The 17,207-nt window shown below is 46.1% G+C and overlaps 1 protein-coding gene across 1 annotated transcript; it reads right to left on the reverse strand.

Annotated features, from left to right (window-relative positions):
• Positions 1-13,385: 13,385 nt before the first annotated feature.
• LOC123133578 (QWRF motif-containing protein 7) lies at positions 13,386-15,694 on the reverse strand. The gene is made up of 5 exons (XM_044553064.1): positions 14,612-15,694; positions 14,283-14,519; positions 14,094-14,183; positions 13,874-13,981; positions 13,386-13,645 (listed from the first exon to the last, which is right to left on the reverse strand). The coding sequence occupies exons 1-5, from the start codon at positions 15,191-15,193 to the stop codon at positions 13,532-13,534; spliced, it is 1,131 nt and encodes a 376-aa protein (XP_044408999.1). The 5' UTR covers positions 15,194-15,694; the 3' UTR covers positions 13,386-13,531.
• Between the last annotated feature and the right edge of the window lie 1,513 nt (positions 15,695-17,207).

The following is a 17,207-nucleotide window of genomic DNA, read 5'->3' on the forward strand; positions in this document are numbered from 1 at the left end:
AGCTTATCAACCTGAAACTTTTTCATATAAGCGTCGCAGCCCCAAACTTTTAAGAAACGACAACTTAGGTTTCTCTAAACCATAATTCATACGGTGTCATCTCAACGGAATTACGCGGTGCCCTATTTAAAGTGAATGTGGTTGTCTCTAATGCCTAACCCATGAACGATAGTGGTAATTCGATAAGAGACATCATGGTACGCACCATATCCAATAGGGTGCAACTATGATGTTCAGACACACCATCACACTATGGTGTTCCAGGCGGTATTAATTGTGAAACATTTTCCACAATGTCTTAATTGTGTGCCAAAACTCGTAACTCGGATATTCATCTCTATGATCATATCATAGACATTTTATCCTCTTGTCACAATGATCTTCTACTTCACTCTGAAATTACTCGAACCATTCAATAATTCAGACTTGTGTTTCATCAAGTAAATCTACTCGAATCATCTGTGAAGTAAGAACATAACGATATTCACTGCATGCCTCAGCACTCATTGGACTGCACACATCAAAAATGTGTTGTTTCCAACAAGTTGCTATCTTGTTCCATTTTACTGAAAACGAGGCTTTTCAGTCATCTTGCCCATGTGGTATGATTTGCATATCTCAAGTGATTCAAAATCAAGTGAGTCCGAATGGTCCATTTGCATGGAGTTTCTTCATGCATATACACCAATAGACATGGTTCGCATGTCTCAAACTTTTCAAAAACGAGTGAGTCCAAAGATCCATCAACATGGAGCTTCTTCATGCGTTTTATACCAATATGACTTACACAGCAGTGCCACAAGTAAGTGGTACTATCATTACTATCTTATATCTTTTGGCATGAAAATGTGTATCACTACGATCGAGATTCAATGAACCATTCATTTTAGGTGCAAGACCATTGAAGGCATTATTCAAATAAATAGAGTAACCATTATTCTCTTTAAATGAATAACCGTATTGCGATAGACATAATCCAATCATGTCTATGCTCAACGCAAACACCAAATCTCGATGGTAGAGGGAGCGTGCGATGCTTGATCATATCAACATTGGAAACACTTCCAACACATATCGTCAGCTCACCTTTAGCTAGTCTCCGTTTATGCCGTAGCTTTTATTTCGAGTTACTAACACTTAGCAACCGAACCGGTATCTAATACGCTGGTGCTACTAGGAGTACTAGTAAAGTACACATTAACATAATGTATATCCAATATACTTCTATCGACCTTGCCAACCTTCTCATCTACTAAGTATCTAGGGTAATTCTGCTCCAGTGGTTGTTTCCCTTATTACAGAAGCACTTAGTCTCGGGTTTGGGTTCAACCTTGGGTTTCTTCACTAGAGCAGCAGCTGATTTGCCGTTTCATGAAGTATCCCTTCTTGCCCTTGCCCTTCTTGAAACTAGTGGTTTCACCAACCATCAACAATTGATGCTCCTTCTTGATTTCTACTTTCGCGGTGTCAAACATCACGAATACCTCAAGGATCATCATATCTATCCCTGATATGTTATAGTTCATCACGAAGCTCTAGCAGCTTGGTGGTAATGACTTCGGAAAAACATCACTTTCTCATCTGGAAGATCAACTCCCACTCGATTCAAATGATTGTTGTACTCAGACAATCTGAGCACAAGCTCAACAATTGAGCTTTTCTCCCTTAGTTTGCAGGCTAAGAAAATCGTCGGAGGTCTTATACCTCTTGACGTGGGCACGAGCCTGAAATCCCAATTTCAGTCCTTGAAACATCTCATATGTTTCGCGATGTTTCAAAAACGTCTTTGGTGCCTCAACTCTAAACCGTTTAACTGAACTATCACGTAGTTATCAAAACGTGTATGTCAGATGTTCGCAACAACCACAGACAACGTTCGAGGTTCAGCACACTGAGCGGTGCATTAAGGACATAAGACTTCTATGAAGCAATGAGGACAATCCTCAGTTTACGGACCTAGTCCGCATAATTGCTACTATCAACTTTCAACTAATTTTTCTCTAGGAACATATCTAAACAGTAGAACTGAAGCGCGAGCTACGACATAATTTGCAAAGATCTTTTGACTATGTTCAAGATAATTAAGTTCATCGTATGAACTCCCACTCAGATAGACATCCCTCTAGTCATCTAAGTGATTACATGATCCGAGTCAAACTAGGCCGTGTCCGATCATCACGTGAGACGGACTAGTCATCATCGGTGAACATCTTCATGTTGATCGTATCTTCTATACGACTCATGTTCGACCTTTCGGTCTCCGTGTTCCGAGGCCATGTCTGTACATGCTAGGCTCGTCAAGTTAACCCTAAGTGTTTCGCGTGTGTAAATCTGTCTTACACCCGTTGTATGTGAACGTTAGAATCTAACACCCGATCATCACGTGGTGCTTCGAAACACGAACTGTCGCAATGGTGCACAGTTAGGGGAGAACACTTCTTGAAATTGTTGTAAGGGATCATCTTATTTACTACCGTCGTTCTAAGCCAATAAGATGTATAAACATGATAAACATCACATGCAATCAAATAGTGACATGATATGGCCATCATCACTTTGCTCCTTTTGATCTCCATCTTCGGGGCTCCATGATCATCATCGTCACCGGCATGACACCATGATCTCCATCATCATGATCTCCATCATCGTGTCTTCAAGAAGTTGCCTCGCCAACTATTACTTCTACTACTATGGCTAACGGTTAGCAATAAAGTAAAGTAATTACATGACGTTTAAGTTGACACGCAGGTCACAAATAAATAAAGACAACTCCTATGGCTCCTGCCGGTTGTCATACTCATCGACATGCAAGTCGTGATTCCTATTACAAGAACATGATCAATCTCATACATCACATATATCATTCATCACATCCTTTTTGGCCATATCACATCACATAGCATACCCTGCAAAAACAAGTTAGACGTCCTCTAATTGTTGTTTGCATGTTTTACGTGGCTGCTATGGGTTTCTAGCAAGAACGTTTCTTACCTACGCATGAACCACAACGTGATATGCCAATTGCTATTTACCCTTCATAAGGACCCTTTTCATCGAATCCGATCCGACTAAAGTGGGAGAGACAGACACCCGCCAGCCACCTTATGCAACTAGTGCATGTTTATCGGTGGAACCGGTCTCACGTAAGCGTACGTGTGAGGTTGGTCCGGGCCGCTTCATCCCACGAAGCCGCCGAATCAAGATAAGACTAGTAACGGCAAGCATATTGAACAATATCGACGCCCACAACTACTTTGTGTTCTACTCGTGCAAAGAATCTACGCAATAAACCTGGCTCTGATACCACTGTTGGGGAACGTAGCAGAAATTCAAAAAAATTCCTACGAAACACCAAGATCTATCTATGGAGAGACCAGCAACGAGTAGAAGGAGGAGTGCATCTACATACCCTTGTAGATTGCTAAGCGGAAGCGTTCAAGTGAACGGGGTTGATGGAGTCGTACTCGTCGTGATTCAAATCACCGATGATCAAGTGCCGAACGGACAGCACCTCCGCGTTCAACACACGTACAGCCCGGTGACGTCTCCCACGCCTTGATCCAGCAAGGAGAGAGGGAGAGGTTGAGGAAGACTCCATCCAACAGCAGCACAACAGCGTGGTGGTGGTGGAGGAGCGTGGCAATCCCGCAGGGCTTCGCCAAGCACCTACGAGAGAGGAGGAGGTGTCACGGGAGGGAGGGAGGCGCCAAGGGCTCAGGTATGGATTCCCTCCCTTCCCTCCACTATATATAGGGGCAGGGGAGAGGGGGGAGGCGCAGCCTTGCCCCCTACTCCAAGAAAAGGGTGCGGCCAAGAGGGGGGGGAGGAGTCCATCCTCCCCAAGGCACCTCGGAGGTGCCTTCCCCCTCGAGGACTCTTCCCTCTAGGGTTCCCTAGGCGCATGGGCCTCTTGGGGCTGGTGCCCTTGGCCCATGTAGGCCAAGGCGCACCCCCTACAGCCCATGTGGCCCCCCGGGGCAGGTGGCCCCACCCGGTGGGCCCCCGGGACCCTTCCGGTGGTCCCGGTACAATACCGATGACCCCGAAACTTGTCCCGATCGCCGAAACAGGACTTCCTATATATAAATCTTTACCTCCGGACCATTCCGGAACTCCTCGTGACGTCCGGGATCTCATCCGGGACTCTGAACAACATTCGGTAACCACATACAAGCTTCCTTTATAACCCTAGTGTCATCGAACCTTAAGTGTGTAGACCCTACGGGTTCGGGAGACATGAAGACATGACCGAGACGTTCTCCGGTCAATAACCAACAGCGGGATCTGGATACCCATGTTGGCTCCCACATGTTCCACGATGATCTCATCGGATGAACCACGATGTCAAGGACTCAATCGATCCCGTATTCAATTCCCTTTGTCTATCGGTATGTTACTTGCCCGAGATTCGATCGTCGGTATCCAATACCTTGTTCAATCTCGTTACCGGCAAGTCACTTTACTCGTTCCGTAACACATCATCCCGTGATCAACTCCTTGGTCACATTGCGCATATGATGATGTCCTACCGAGTGGGCCCAGAGATACCTCTCCGTTTACACGGAGTGACAAATCCCAGTCTCGATCCGCATAAAACAATAGATACTTTCGGAGATACCTGTAGTGCACCTTTATAGTCACCCAGTTACGTTGTGACGTTTGATACACCCAAAGCACTCCTACGGTATCCAGGAGTTACACGGTCTCATGGTCAAAGGAAGAGATACTTGACATTGGCAAAGCTCTAGCAAACGAACTACACGATCTTTGTGCTATGCTTAGGATTGGGTCTTGTCCATCACATCATTCTCCTAATGATGTGATCCCGTTATCAACGACATCCAATGTCCATAGCCAGGAAACCATGACTATCTGTTGATCACAACGAGCTAGTCAACTAGAGGCTCACTAGGGACATATTGTGGTCTATGTATTCACACGTGTATTACGATTTCCGGATAATACAGTTATAGCATGAATAAAAGACTATTATCATGAACAAAGAAATATAATAATAACTTATTTATTATTGCCTCTAGGGCATATTTCCAACAGCGCTCCCCTTCCTTATCTCTCTCCTCTTTCCCCCCTCCCGAATCCTATTCCAACTAGGAAAGGGGGGAATCCTACTCCCGGAGGGAGTAGGACTCCTCCTGGCGCGCCCTCTCCTGGCTGGCCGCACCCCCCCCCTTTGATCCTTTATATACGGAGGCAGGGGGCACCCCTAGACACACAAGTTAATCCACGTGATCATATTCTTAGCCGTGTGCGGTGCCCCATTCCACCATAGTCCTCGATAATATTGTAATGGTGCTTAGGCGAAGCCCTGCGACGATAGTACATCAAGATCGTCACCACGTCGTCGTGCTGACGGAACTCTTCCCCGACACTTTGCTGGATCGGAGTCCGGGGATCGTCATCAAGCTGAACGTGTGCTAGAACTCGGAGGTGCCGTAGTTTAGGTGCTTGATCGGTCGGTCGTGAAGACGTACGACTACATCAACCACGTTGTGCTAACGCTTCCGTTGTCGATCTACAAGGGTACGTAGATTACACTCTCCCCTCTCGTTGCTATGCATCACCATGATCTTGCGTGTGCGTAGGAAATTTTTTGAAATTACTACGTTTCCCAACAGTGGCATCAGAGCCTAGGTTTTATGTGTTGATGTTATTTGCACGAGTAGAACACAAGTGAGTTGTGGGTGATATAAGTCATACTGCTTACCAGCATGTCATACTTTGGTTCGGCGGTATTGTTGGACGAAGCGGCCCAAACCGACATTACGCGTACGCTTACGCGAGACCGGTTCTCCCGACGTGCTTTGCACAAAGGTGGCTAGCAGATGACAGTTTCTCCAACTTTAGTTGAACCGAGTGTGGCTACGCCCGGTCCTTGCGAAGGTTAAAACAGCACCAACTTGACAAACTATCGTTGTGGTTTTGATGCGTAGGTAAGATTGGTTCTTGCTTAAGCCCGTAGCAGCCACGTAAAACTTGCAACAACAAAGTAGAGGACGTCTAACTTGTTTTTGCAGGGCATGTTGTGATGTGATATGGTCAAGACATGATGCTAAATTTTATTGTATGAGATGATCATGTTTTGTAACCGAGTTATCGGCAACTGGCAGGAGCCATATGGTTGTCGCTTTATTGTATGCAATGCAATCACACTGTAATGCTTTACTTTATCACTAAGCGGTAGCGATAGTCGTGAAAGCATAAGATTGGCAAGACGATAACTATGCTATGATGGAGATCAAGGTGTCGCGCCGGTGACGATGGTGATCATGACGGTGCTTCGAAGATGGAGATCACAAGCACAAGATGATGATGGCCATATCATATCACTTATATTGATTGCATGTGATGTTTATCTTTTATGCATCTTATCTTGCTTTGATTGACGGTAGCATTATAAGATGATCTCTCACTAATTATCAAGAAGTGTTCTCCCTGAGTATGCACCGTTGCGAAAGTTCTTCGTGCTGAGACACCACGTGATGATCGGGTGTGATAGGCCCTACGTTCAAATACAACGGGTGCAAAACAGTTGCACACGCGGAATACTCAGGTTATACTTGACGAGCCAAGCATATACAGATATGGCCTCGGAACACAGAGACCGAAAGGTCGAGCGTGAATCATATAGTAGATATGATCAACATAGTGATGTTCACCAATGAAGCTACTCCATCTCACGTGATGATCGGACATGGTTTAGTTGATTTGGATCACGTAATCACTTAGAGGATTAGAGGGATGTCTATCTAAGTGGGAGTTCTTTAAGTAATATGATTAATTGAACCTAAATTTATCATGAACTTAGTACCTGATAGTATCTTGCTTATTCATGTTTGATTGTAGATAGATGGCCCGTGCTGTTGTTCCATTGAATTTTAATGGGTTCCTTGAGAAAGCAAAGTTGAAAGATGATGGTAGCAATTACACGGACTGGGTCCGTAACTTGAGGATTATCCTCATTGTTGCACAGAAGAATTACGTCCTGGAAGCACCGCTGGGTGCCAGGCCTGCTGCTAGAGCAACACCAGATGTTATGAACGTCTGGCAGAGCAAAGCTGATGACTACTCGATAGTTCAGTGTGCCATGCTTTACGGCTTAGAATCGGGACTTCAACGATGTTTTGAACGTCATGGAGCATATGAGATGTTCCAGGAGTTGAAGTTAATATTTCAAGCAAATGCCCAGATTGAGAGATATGAAGTCTCCAATAAGTTCTATAGCTGCAAGATGGAGGAGAACAGTTCTGTCAGTGAGCATATACTCAAAATGTCTGGGTATAATAATCACTTGATTCAATTGGGAGTTAATCTTTCAGATGATTGCGTCATTGACAGAATTCTCCAATCACTGCCACCAAGCTACAAGAGCTTCGTGATGAACTATAATATGCAAGGGATGAATAAAACTATTCCCGAGCTCTTCGCAATGCTGAAAGCTGCGGAGGTAGAAATCAAGAAGGAGCACCAAGTGTTGATGGTCAACAAGACCACTAGTTTCAAGAAAAAGGGCAAAGGGAAGAAGAAGGGGAACTTCAAAAAGAACAGCAAGCAAGTTGCTGCTCAAGAGAAGAAACACAAACCTGGACCTAAGCCTGAAACTGAGTGTTTCTACTGCAAGCAGACTGGTCACTGGAAGCGGAACTGCCTCAAGTATTTGGCGGATAAGAAGGATGGCAAGGTGAACAAAGGTATATGTGATATACATGTTATTGATGTGTACCTTACTAATGCTCGCAGTAGCACCTGGGTATTTGATACTGGTTCTGTTGCTAATATTTGCAACTCGAAATAGGGACTACGGATTAAGCGAAGATTGGCTAAGGACGAGGTGACGATGTGCGTGGGGAATGGTTCCAAAGTCGATGTGATCGCAGTCGGCACGCTACCTCTACGTCTACCTTCGAGATTAATATTAGACCTAAATAATTGTTATTTGGTGCCAGCGTTAAGCATGAACATTATATCTGGATCTTGTTTGATGCGAGACGGTTATTCATTTAAATCAGAGAATAATGGTTGTTCTATTTACATGAGTAATATCTTTTATGATCATGCACCCATAAAGAGTGGTCTATTCTTATTAAATCTCGATAGTAGTGACACACATATTCATAGTGTTGAAACCAAAAGATGCAGAGTTGATAATGATAGTGCAACTTATTTGTGGCACTGCCGTTTAGGTCATATCGGTATAAAGCGCATGAAGAAACTCCATACTGATGGGCTTTTGGAACCACTTAATTATGAATCACTTGGTACTTGCGAACCGTGCCTTATGGGTAAGATGACAAAAAACACCGTTCTCCGGTACTATGGAGAGAGCAACAAATTTGTTAGAAATCATACATACAGATGTATGTGGTCCAATGAAAGTTGAGGCTCGTGGCGGATATCGTTATTTTCTCACCTTCACAGATGACTTAAGCAGATATGGGTATATCTACTTAATGAAACACAAGTCTGAAACGTTTGAAAAGTTCAAAGAATTTCAGAGTGAAGTTGAAAATCATCGTAACAAGAAAATAAAATTCCTACGATCTGATCATGGAGGAGAATATTTGAGTTACGAGTTTGGTGTACATTTGAAACAATGTGGAATAGTTTCGCAACTCACGCCACCCGGAACACCACAGCGTAATGGTGTGTCCAAACGTCGTAATCGTACTATACTAGATATGGTATGATCTATGATGTCTCTTACTGATTTACCACTATCGTTTTGGGGATACGCTCTAGAGACGGCCGCATTCACGTTAAATAGGGCACCATCAAAATCCGTTGAGACGACGCCTTATGAACTGTGGTTTGGCAAGAAACCAAAGTTGTCGTTTCTGAAAGTTTGGGGCTGCGATGCTTATGTGAAAAAGCTTCAACCTGATAAGCTCGAACCCAAATCGGAAAAATGTGTCTTCATAGGATATTGGATACACCTTCTATCACAGATCCGAAGGCAAGACTTTTGTTGCTAAATTCGGAAACTTTCTGGAGAAGGAGTTTCTCTCGAAAAAAGTGAGTGGGAGGAAAGTAGAACTTGACGAGGTAACTGTACCTACTCCCTTATTAGAAAGTAGTACATCACAGAAATCTGTTTCTGTGACACGTACACCAATTAGTGAGGAAGCTAATGATAATGATCATGAAACTTCAGAACAAGATACTACTGAACCTCGTAGATCAACCAGAGTGACATCCGCGCCAGAGTGGTACGGTAATCCCGTTCTGGAAGTCATGCTACTAGATCATGATGAACCTACGAACTATGAAGAAGCGATGGTGAGCCCAGATTCCGCAAAATGGCTTGAAGCCATGAAATCTGAGATGGGATCCATGTATGAGAACAAAGTATGGACTTTGGTTGACTTGCCCAATGATCGGCAAGCAATTGAGAATAAATGGATCTTCAAGAAGAAGACGGACGCTGACGGTAATATTACTGTCTACAAAGCTCGACTTGTCGCAAAAGGTTTTCGGCAAGTTCAAGGATTGACTATGATGAGACCTTCTCACCCGTAGCGATGCTTAAGTCTATCCGAATCATGTTAGCAATTGCCGCATTATGAAATTTGGCAGATGGATGTCAAAACTGCATTCCTGAATGGATTTCTAGAAGAAGAGTTGTATATGATGCAACCAGAAGGTTTTGTCGATCCAAAGGGAGCTAACAAAGTGTGCAAGCTCCAGCGATCCATTTATGGACTGGTGCAAGCCTCTCGGAGTTGGAATAAACGCTTTGATAGTGTGATCAAAGCATTTGGTTTTATGCAGACTTTTGGAGAAGCCTGTATTTACAAGAAAGTGAGTGGGAGCTCTATAGCATTTCTGATATTATATGTGGATGACATATTACTAATTGGAAATGATATAGAATTTCTCGATACCATAAAGAGATACTTGAATAAGAGTTTTTCAATGAAAGACCTCGGTGAAGCTGCTTACATATTAGGCATTAAGATCTATAGAGATAGATCAAGACACTTAATTGGACTTTCACAAAGCACATACCTTGACAAAGTTTTGAAGAAGTTCAAAAATGGATCAAGCAAAGAAAGGGTTCTTGCCTGTGTTACAAGGTGTAAAGTTGAGTCAGACTCAATACCCGACCACTGCAGAAGATAGAGAGAAAATGAAAGATGTTCCCTATGCTTCAGCCATAGGCTCTATCATATATGCAATGCTGTGTACCAGACCTGATGTGTGCCTTGCTATAAGTCTAGCAGGGAGGTACCAAAGTAATCCAGGAGTGGATCACTAGACAGCGGTCAAGAACATCCTGAAATACCTAAAAAGGACTAAGGATATGTTTCTCGTTTATGGAGGTGACAAAGAGCTAATCATAAATGGTTACGTCGATGCGAGCTTTGATACTGATCCGGACGATTCTAAATCGCAAACTGGATATGTATTTACATTAAACGGTGGAGCTGTCAGTTGGTGCAGTTCTAAACAAAGCGTCGTGGCGGGATCTACGTGTGAAGTAGAATACATAGCTGCTTCGGAAGCAGCAAATGAAGGAGTCTGGATGAAGGAGTTCATATCCGATCTAGGTGTCATACCTAGTGCATCGGGTCCAATGAAAATCTTTTGTGACAATACTGGTGCAATTGCCTTGGCAAAGGAATCCAGATTTCACAAGAGAACCAAGCATATCAAGAGACACTTCAATTCCATCCGGGATCTAGTCCAGGTGGAAGACATAGAGATTTGCAAGATACATACGGATCTGAATGTAGCAGACCCGTTGACTAAGCCTCTTCCACGAGCAAAACATGATCAGCACCAAGGCTCCATGGGTGTTAGAATCATTATTGTATAATCTAGATTATTGACTCTAGTGCAAGTGGGAGACTGAAGGAAATATGCCCTAGAGGCAATAATAAAGTTATTATTTATTTCCTTATATCATGATAAATGTTTATTATTCATGCTAGAATAACCGGAAACATAATACATGTGTGAATACATAGACAAACAGAGTGTCACTAGTATGCCTCTACTAGACTAGCTCGTTAATCAAAGATGGGTATGTTTCCTAACCATGGACAAAGAGTTGTTATTTGATTAACGGGATCACATCATTAGGTGAATGATCTGATTGACATGACCCATTCCATTAGCTTAGCACCCGATCGTTTAGTATGTTGCTATTGCTTTCTTCATGACTTATACATGTTCCTATGACTATGAGATTATGCAACTCCCGTTTATCGGAGGAACACTTTGTGTGCTACCAAACGTCACAACGTAATTGGGTGATTATAAAGGTGCTCTACAGGTGTCTCCAAAGGTACATGTTGGGTTGGCGTATTTCGAGATTAGGATTTGTCACTCCGATTGTCGGAGAGGTATCTCTGGGCCCTCTCGGTAATACACATCACATAAGCCTTGCAAGCATTGCAACTAATGAGTTAGTTGTGAGATGATGTATTACGGAACGAGTAAAGAGACTTGCCGGTAACGAGATTGAACTAGGTATTGAGATACCGACGATCGAATCTCGGGCAAGTAACATACCGATGACAAAGGGAACAACGTATGTTGTTATGCGGTCTGGCCGATAAAAGATCTTCGTAGAATATGTAGGAGCCAATATGAGCATCCAGGTTCCGCTATTGGTTATTGACCGGAGACATGTCTCGGTCATGTCTACATTGTTCTCGAACCCGTAGGGTCCGCACGCTTAAGGTTTCGATGACAGTTATATTATGAGTTTATGAGTTTTGATGTACCGAAGGAGTTCGGAGTCCCGGATGGGATCGAGGACATGACGAGGAGTCTCGAAATGGTCGAGACATAAAGATTGATATATTGGAAGCCTATATTTGGATATCAGAAGTGTTCCGGGTGAAATCGGGATTTTACCGGAGTACCGGGAGGTTACCGGAACCCCCCGGGAGGTATATGGGCCTTAGTGGGCCTTAGTGGAAGAGAGGAGAGGTGGCCAGGGCTGCCCCCCCCCCCTAGTCCGAATAGGACAAGAGAGGGGGGCGGCGCCCCCCCTTCCTTCTCTCTCTCCTCTTTCCCCCCTCCCGAATCCTATTCCAACTAGGAAAGGGGGGGAATCCTACTCCCGGAGGGAGTAGGAGTAGGACTCCTCCTGGCGCGCCCTCTCCTGGCCGGCCGCACCCCCCCCCCTTAATCCTTTATGTACGGAGGCAGGGGGCACCCCTAGACACACAAGTTAATCCACGTGATCATATTCTTAGCCGTGTGTGGTGCCCCCTTCCACCATAGTCCTCGATAATATTGTAGCGGTGCTTAGGTGAAGCCCTGCGACGGTAGTACATCAAGATCGTCACCACGCTGTCGTGCTGACAGAACTCTTCCCCGACACTTTACTGGATCGGAGTCCGGGGATCGTCATCGAGTTGAACGTGTGCTAGAACTCGGAGGTGTCGTAGTTTCGGTGCTTGATCGGTCGGGCCGTGAAGACGTACGACTACATCAACCACGTTGTGCTAACGCTTCCGTTGTCGATCTACAAGGGTACGTAGATTACACTCTCCCCTCTCATTGCTATGCATCACCATGATCTTGCGTGTGCGTAGGAAATTTTTTGAAATTACTACGTTTCCCAACATGTGTCTGCCCCTGCACGTGTGAATGATATTGGAAGTGCCTTTGCTGAGGAGTTACGTGCTACCGTGATGATTTAATTTGGTTGTTGTTCTTATCCAAATTGAAGTTCGAACGGATGCAAAGCTAGTTATGCTTTCACTGAATATTGGAAGTGCATTTGTTGAGGAGTTATGTGCTACTGAGGTGATTTAATTTAGTTGTGGTGCTTGAAGCTATCTAAATTGAAGTTCGAACATATGCAAAGCTAGTTATGCTTGCATTGAATAGGAAGCCGGTGGATTTCACGCGGCAGGCCATTGCCATCAACGATCTAAGGGCATCTCCAATACAAACCCTGAAAAGAGCACCGCAAAATGTCCGCGGGCATGTCCGGGACATGTGCGCAGGATAGGGGATGGAATCATCCAATGCTATCCCATATTTATCCAGTTTCATCCATCTACACATGTTCATATCGCGGTTGAGGAGGGACGGGGGGTGTCCGGATGTCCCACGTGATGGTTTTTGATTGGCTAGGCAGATGTCGGGAAAGCCCCCCAAGTTTACTACCGCTTTGCCGAATTTGAACGCCCGGACTCGTTTGCGCACGTTTGAGGGATAGCATTTGATGTTTTCCATGCCCCAGGCCATGGCAGAGTCTTCTGGATGGTCTCCGAATGGTTCAAATAATTGAATGGTTCAAATTACAGTATCCGGATGTAAATGTATGCCTACCTACCCAGAAAACCCACTATTTACAGCACACGGTCGTTCAACACACGTTTACCCCGGGCCCCGAGTACCTCAAATTACTGCAAACGTAATTTATTAAAATGGACAAACATACATGAATCAGGTCTAGAGAGGTGACATCTCCCGTCGGTCTGTCACGATGACACGAGCCCGGCATCTTATCTTAAATTAGCCATAGCTAGCGTGTGAGACTGATCAAAACTCAGTAGCACCACCCGGAAGCTGCAGTCGCCGGGGCGACGAAGGCGACTCCCATGTCGTGATCACGCTTCTGCTTCGCCTGAACTAAGTTCGTCCGAAGGCTCGCCTCCTGCATCTGCAGCACCGGACTCACACAAGAATTTAATAGTTAAGCAAAAAGTGTAGATATAGTGCAACTAGTCGACGAATGGCACTTAGAAAAGCAAAGGAGTATTGTGTGAGAAAGATCGATCGAATCGGTCCAAAAAGTGAAAGAAGTTCAGTACGGTACAAGATTCAGAGTAGGTCTGTTCCGGTGAAACATCACCGGGAGCAGAAAAAACGACGTGCCACCAGCACCCACCTGCAAGCGAGTGACGACCCTGGACAGCCGCATGGCTTCCTCCAGCCCTTCCACCTCCTGCCGTATCGTCCTTGCAAGCTCGCCCAGCGCGCCGCTCGTCGCTCCGGCCTGCAGAAAGGCACCGGCGGCATGCAGTCACACCGGAATCAAGGACAACGTACGTAGAGAAAACGTGCAGGAACCGGGGAAACTTAATCTGCTGTGATTGTGGCGTGCGTACCGTGGCGTAGAACCTGTCGGCGTTGGCCTCGATCTCGGTCGCCGTGCCCACGCAGGCGAACACGATCTCGCGGAGCGACTCCATGTCGACCTGCATGCAAGTGTGGTGCCCTAGCTGTTAGATGGAGGGAGGGAAGAAGTAAACAAGCGTGTGGGCGCGCTCTGTGTATGGGGGAGTGCGACTGCATACTTGGGCGCCGGCGGTTACGGGGAGGGGTGTGCAGGCGGCGGAGAGGGCGCCGGCGAGGTCGGAGACGGCGTCGGAGTGGGGCTCCTCCAACGACTCCCATGGTGCGAGGAGGGGCAGCTGCGGCCGCAGCAGCCGTTCCAGCTTCAGCTTCTGCCGCCGCCGCTGCGCCACGATCCGCTTCGCCGCATGGATGTTGCGCAGCTCCGCCACGCGCAGCCACGTGTAGAACAGCTTGTTCTGCATGCATGCACACGCGTGCCAAGCCATGACCACCCATCACCTCATCAATATACTCGGCCGCTGAAGGACACGATGCGTGCATGGCTCACCTCGGCTGCGGAGGTCGCGCGGGCGGCGGCCTTCTCCATCCGAGCGTTGGCGAACCGCCACTGCAGCAGCCGCGTGGCGAGCACGCGCGCCCGGTGCACCGTCTCCTCCTTCTCGGACCCCTCCCTCTTCCGCATCATCATGTCCCTCAGCGCGCCAGCCGATACTTTATCCGCCGGGGTTTCGTCCGGCGACGCCCCCCCGGTGCTGCGCCTCCGCCTCGCGGGCTCCCAGGGGCCTTGCCTCGCACCGACGCCGGGCTGTGGCGGCGACCGGCGGGGGGACAACGTCACCGCCCCGGCGTCCGCGCCGTGGACGGTGTTCTGATCCTTGCTGCTCAGTGCCCGGCGGGGCGGTTGCGCGGCCGCATCGGCGTCGCCGGCGCTTGGCTTCTTCTTGTGGCCGAAGGAGGCCGCCTTGCGGAGGGAGCGCGCGAAGTTGGCCGAGGAGAAGAGCGGCGCGGCGCGCATCCCGTCGTAGGCGAACGCGCCAGCGCCAGCGCGGGAAGCAGAGCTGGAGCTGCGCCCCAGCCGGCGCGCGGACGCCGTCTGCGGCCTAGGGATGCTACCGCCGGCGGACTCCATAGACCACGGAGGCCGATAAATTAATAAATATATAAAATTACGAATGCACAAATAAGTTAATAAATTATAAATAAATAAATAAAATTAAGCTGCTCCGATGTATCAGAGCAAGCGCGGTGTTGGCAGCATCCTAAAGACTAGGGGAGAAGAAGAACGCAAGATGCATCACAAGGACACTAGCCAGCTCCAAAACGCCACTAGATATAGCCATGTAGGTGGAGAAGAAGTGGTTCTTCCATTCCATGCACGCGAGGGCGCGTCCCTCTCGTGAGACACGATGGAGCAACCAGATGCCATATATTCTCGGCCTGTCGACCATCTCCTCACATCTTTCCTGGTCGCACGTCTAATAGTTACTCGTACTCATCACACCATCAGATCATTTCACCTGTGACTTTTGATTGTGTGCACACCATCACCATGGAAAGTTCTTTCGGCATGTTTTTCCAGATGCATGTGTTGCGGAAGTGGTGGGGTTTGGACGTTTGGTGGGAGAAAGGGAGAGGCTAGGCTGGTGTACGCCATCTGTGGAGTGCCGGTACGCCATGGTGACCTAGAATCCTTTTCAATTTGGCCGTGCGCACGCTGCAATTTCTTCTCGTACCGAATAGTACAGGAGAAGGCAGGCGGGGAGCAAGAGGGGCGTCAACGTTAGGACAGATGGAACTGGCATATTTTAGGTGAGAGAAATGGTGTGTCTATCTCTTGATAGGAGCGTGGCCTCTGATTCGGCCGTAGAGAAAGACGTTGCGAACCATTCGAACAAAATGAAACTTATTCAAGCAAGATGTTGGGAACCATATATCAACATTGGAAATGTTATTTGCCGAACGCCCTTCCAGCCGTCTGATTCTGGTGACACGTGATCGGGTGTCAGCTCTCTCGACTCGTTCACTATTCTAGCTCCCCTGGCGAACGACCCCTCTTTTTATTTCTTCAAATAATCTGCACATGTGGCCACTCCAACTCGCAGAGACCAACTAACGAACGGTTACCCCTTGCGGGAGCCTTGTAAGGGTCACTTTTGTGCTCTGAGAGCATGTCAAATGGTGCGTCCAACCACCGACACGTGTCATGTGCTGGACGCTCCCTCTAGTTTTTTTTCCTGTACGCGTTTTCGGGTTTTAGATGTGTGTGTTTTTTTTTGTATTTCGGGTTTTTCCTGATTTTTCCTAAGGTTTTGTAGAAAAAATGGTTTTTTGGAGAAGCACAATTGCGCTTCTCAGAAAAGGAAAAATCTTTGTTTCCACGAGAAGTATAGATTTGCTTCTGCAAGTGTGCTTCTCAAAAAGAAAAAAATTATGTGATTTCACGAGAAGCACATATTTACTTCTCGTGGAAGCACAAATTTGCTTCCACGAGAAACACAAAAGAAAAAAAACAAATTGTGCATCCACGAGAAGCACAAATTTCCTTCTTGTGGATGCATAGATTTGCTTCTGTGACAAACACAAAAGAGAACAAAAAAAATGTACATCCACAAGAAGCACAGATTTGCTTCCGCGAGAAGCACAAAAGAGAGAAACAATTGTGCATCCACGAGAAGCACACTTTGAAAGGGAAAATCTACACATCCACGAGAAAGCTACAGAGAAAAAGATATGTGCTTCCACGAAAAAAAATCTTGGGCGAGAAGCACCAAAAGGAAAAAAGGTTAAAACCCACAACCGTGCTTCCATGCTTTGTTTTTTTATTCTTTTTTACTTGTTGCCTTTTTTCATTTTTTTACCAAATTTTGTTTTTTGTTTTTGATTTTTCCGCTTTTTCGTGAATTTTTTCCAGAGCCAATTAACATGGAATCTAGTCTCAAAGATTTTAGAGGGACAAATCCAACAGTTTGAATAAAAGAATCTATGAAAAAAAATACTTCCAAGTTGCGACAAGACTTGTTAGCGCTGCGCTTGAGAAGATTGGGGGGGGGGGGGGGGTGATCTTTGCAAGGGTAACCCTTAACTGGTGATTTTAGAACTTGTGCCCTCCTACTCATGCATCATGCTCTCTTACCACTTGGGCT

Source organism: Triticum aestivum, chromosome 1A (assembly GCF_018294505.1).
Source record: "Triticum aestivum cultivar Chinese Spring chromosome 1A, IWGSC CS RefSeq v2.1, whole genome shotgun sequence".
Lineage (NCBI taxonomy): Eukaryota > Viridiplantae > Streptophyta > Magnoliopsida > Poales > Poaceae > Triticum > Triticum aestivum.

Excerpts from the sequence above, each read along its gene's own strand:
- LOC123133578 (XM_044553064.1), bottom strand. The coding sequence starts at position 15,193 with ATGGAGTCCGCCGGCGGTAGCATCCCTAGGCCGCAGACGGCGTCCGCG. Across the intron at positions 14,520-14,611 it reads GCGCGACCTCCGCAGCCGAG|AACAAGCTGTTCTACACGTG; the intron begins GTGAGCCATGCA and ends GCATGCATGCAG. Across the intron at positions 14,184-14,282 it reads CCGTAACCGCCGGCGCCCAA|GTCGACATGGAGTCGCTCCG; the intron begins GTATGCAGTCGC and ends ACTTGCATGCAG.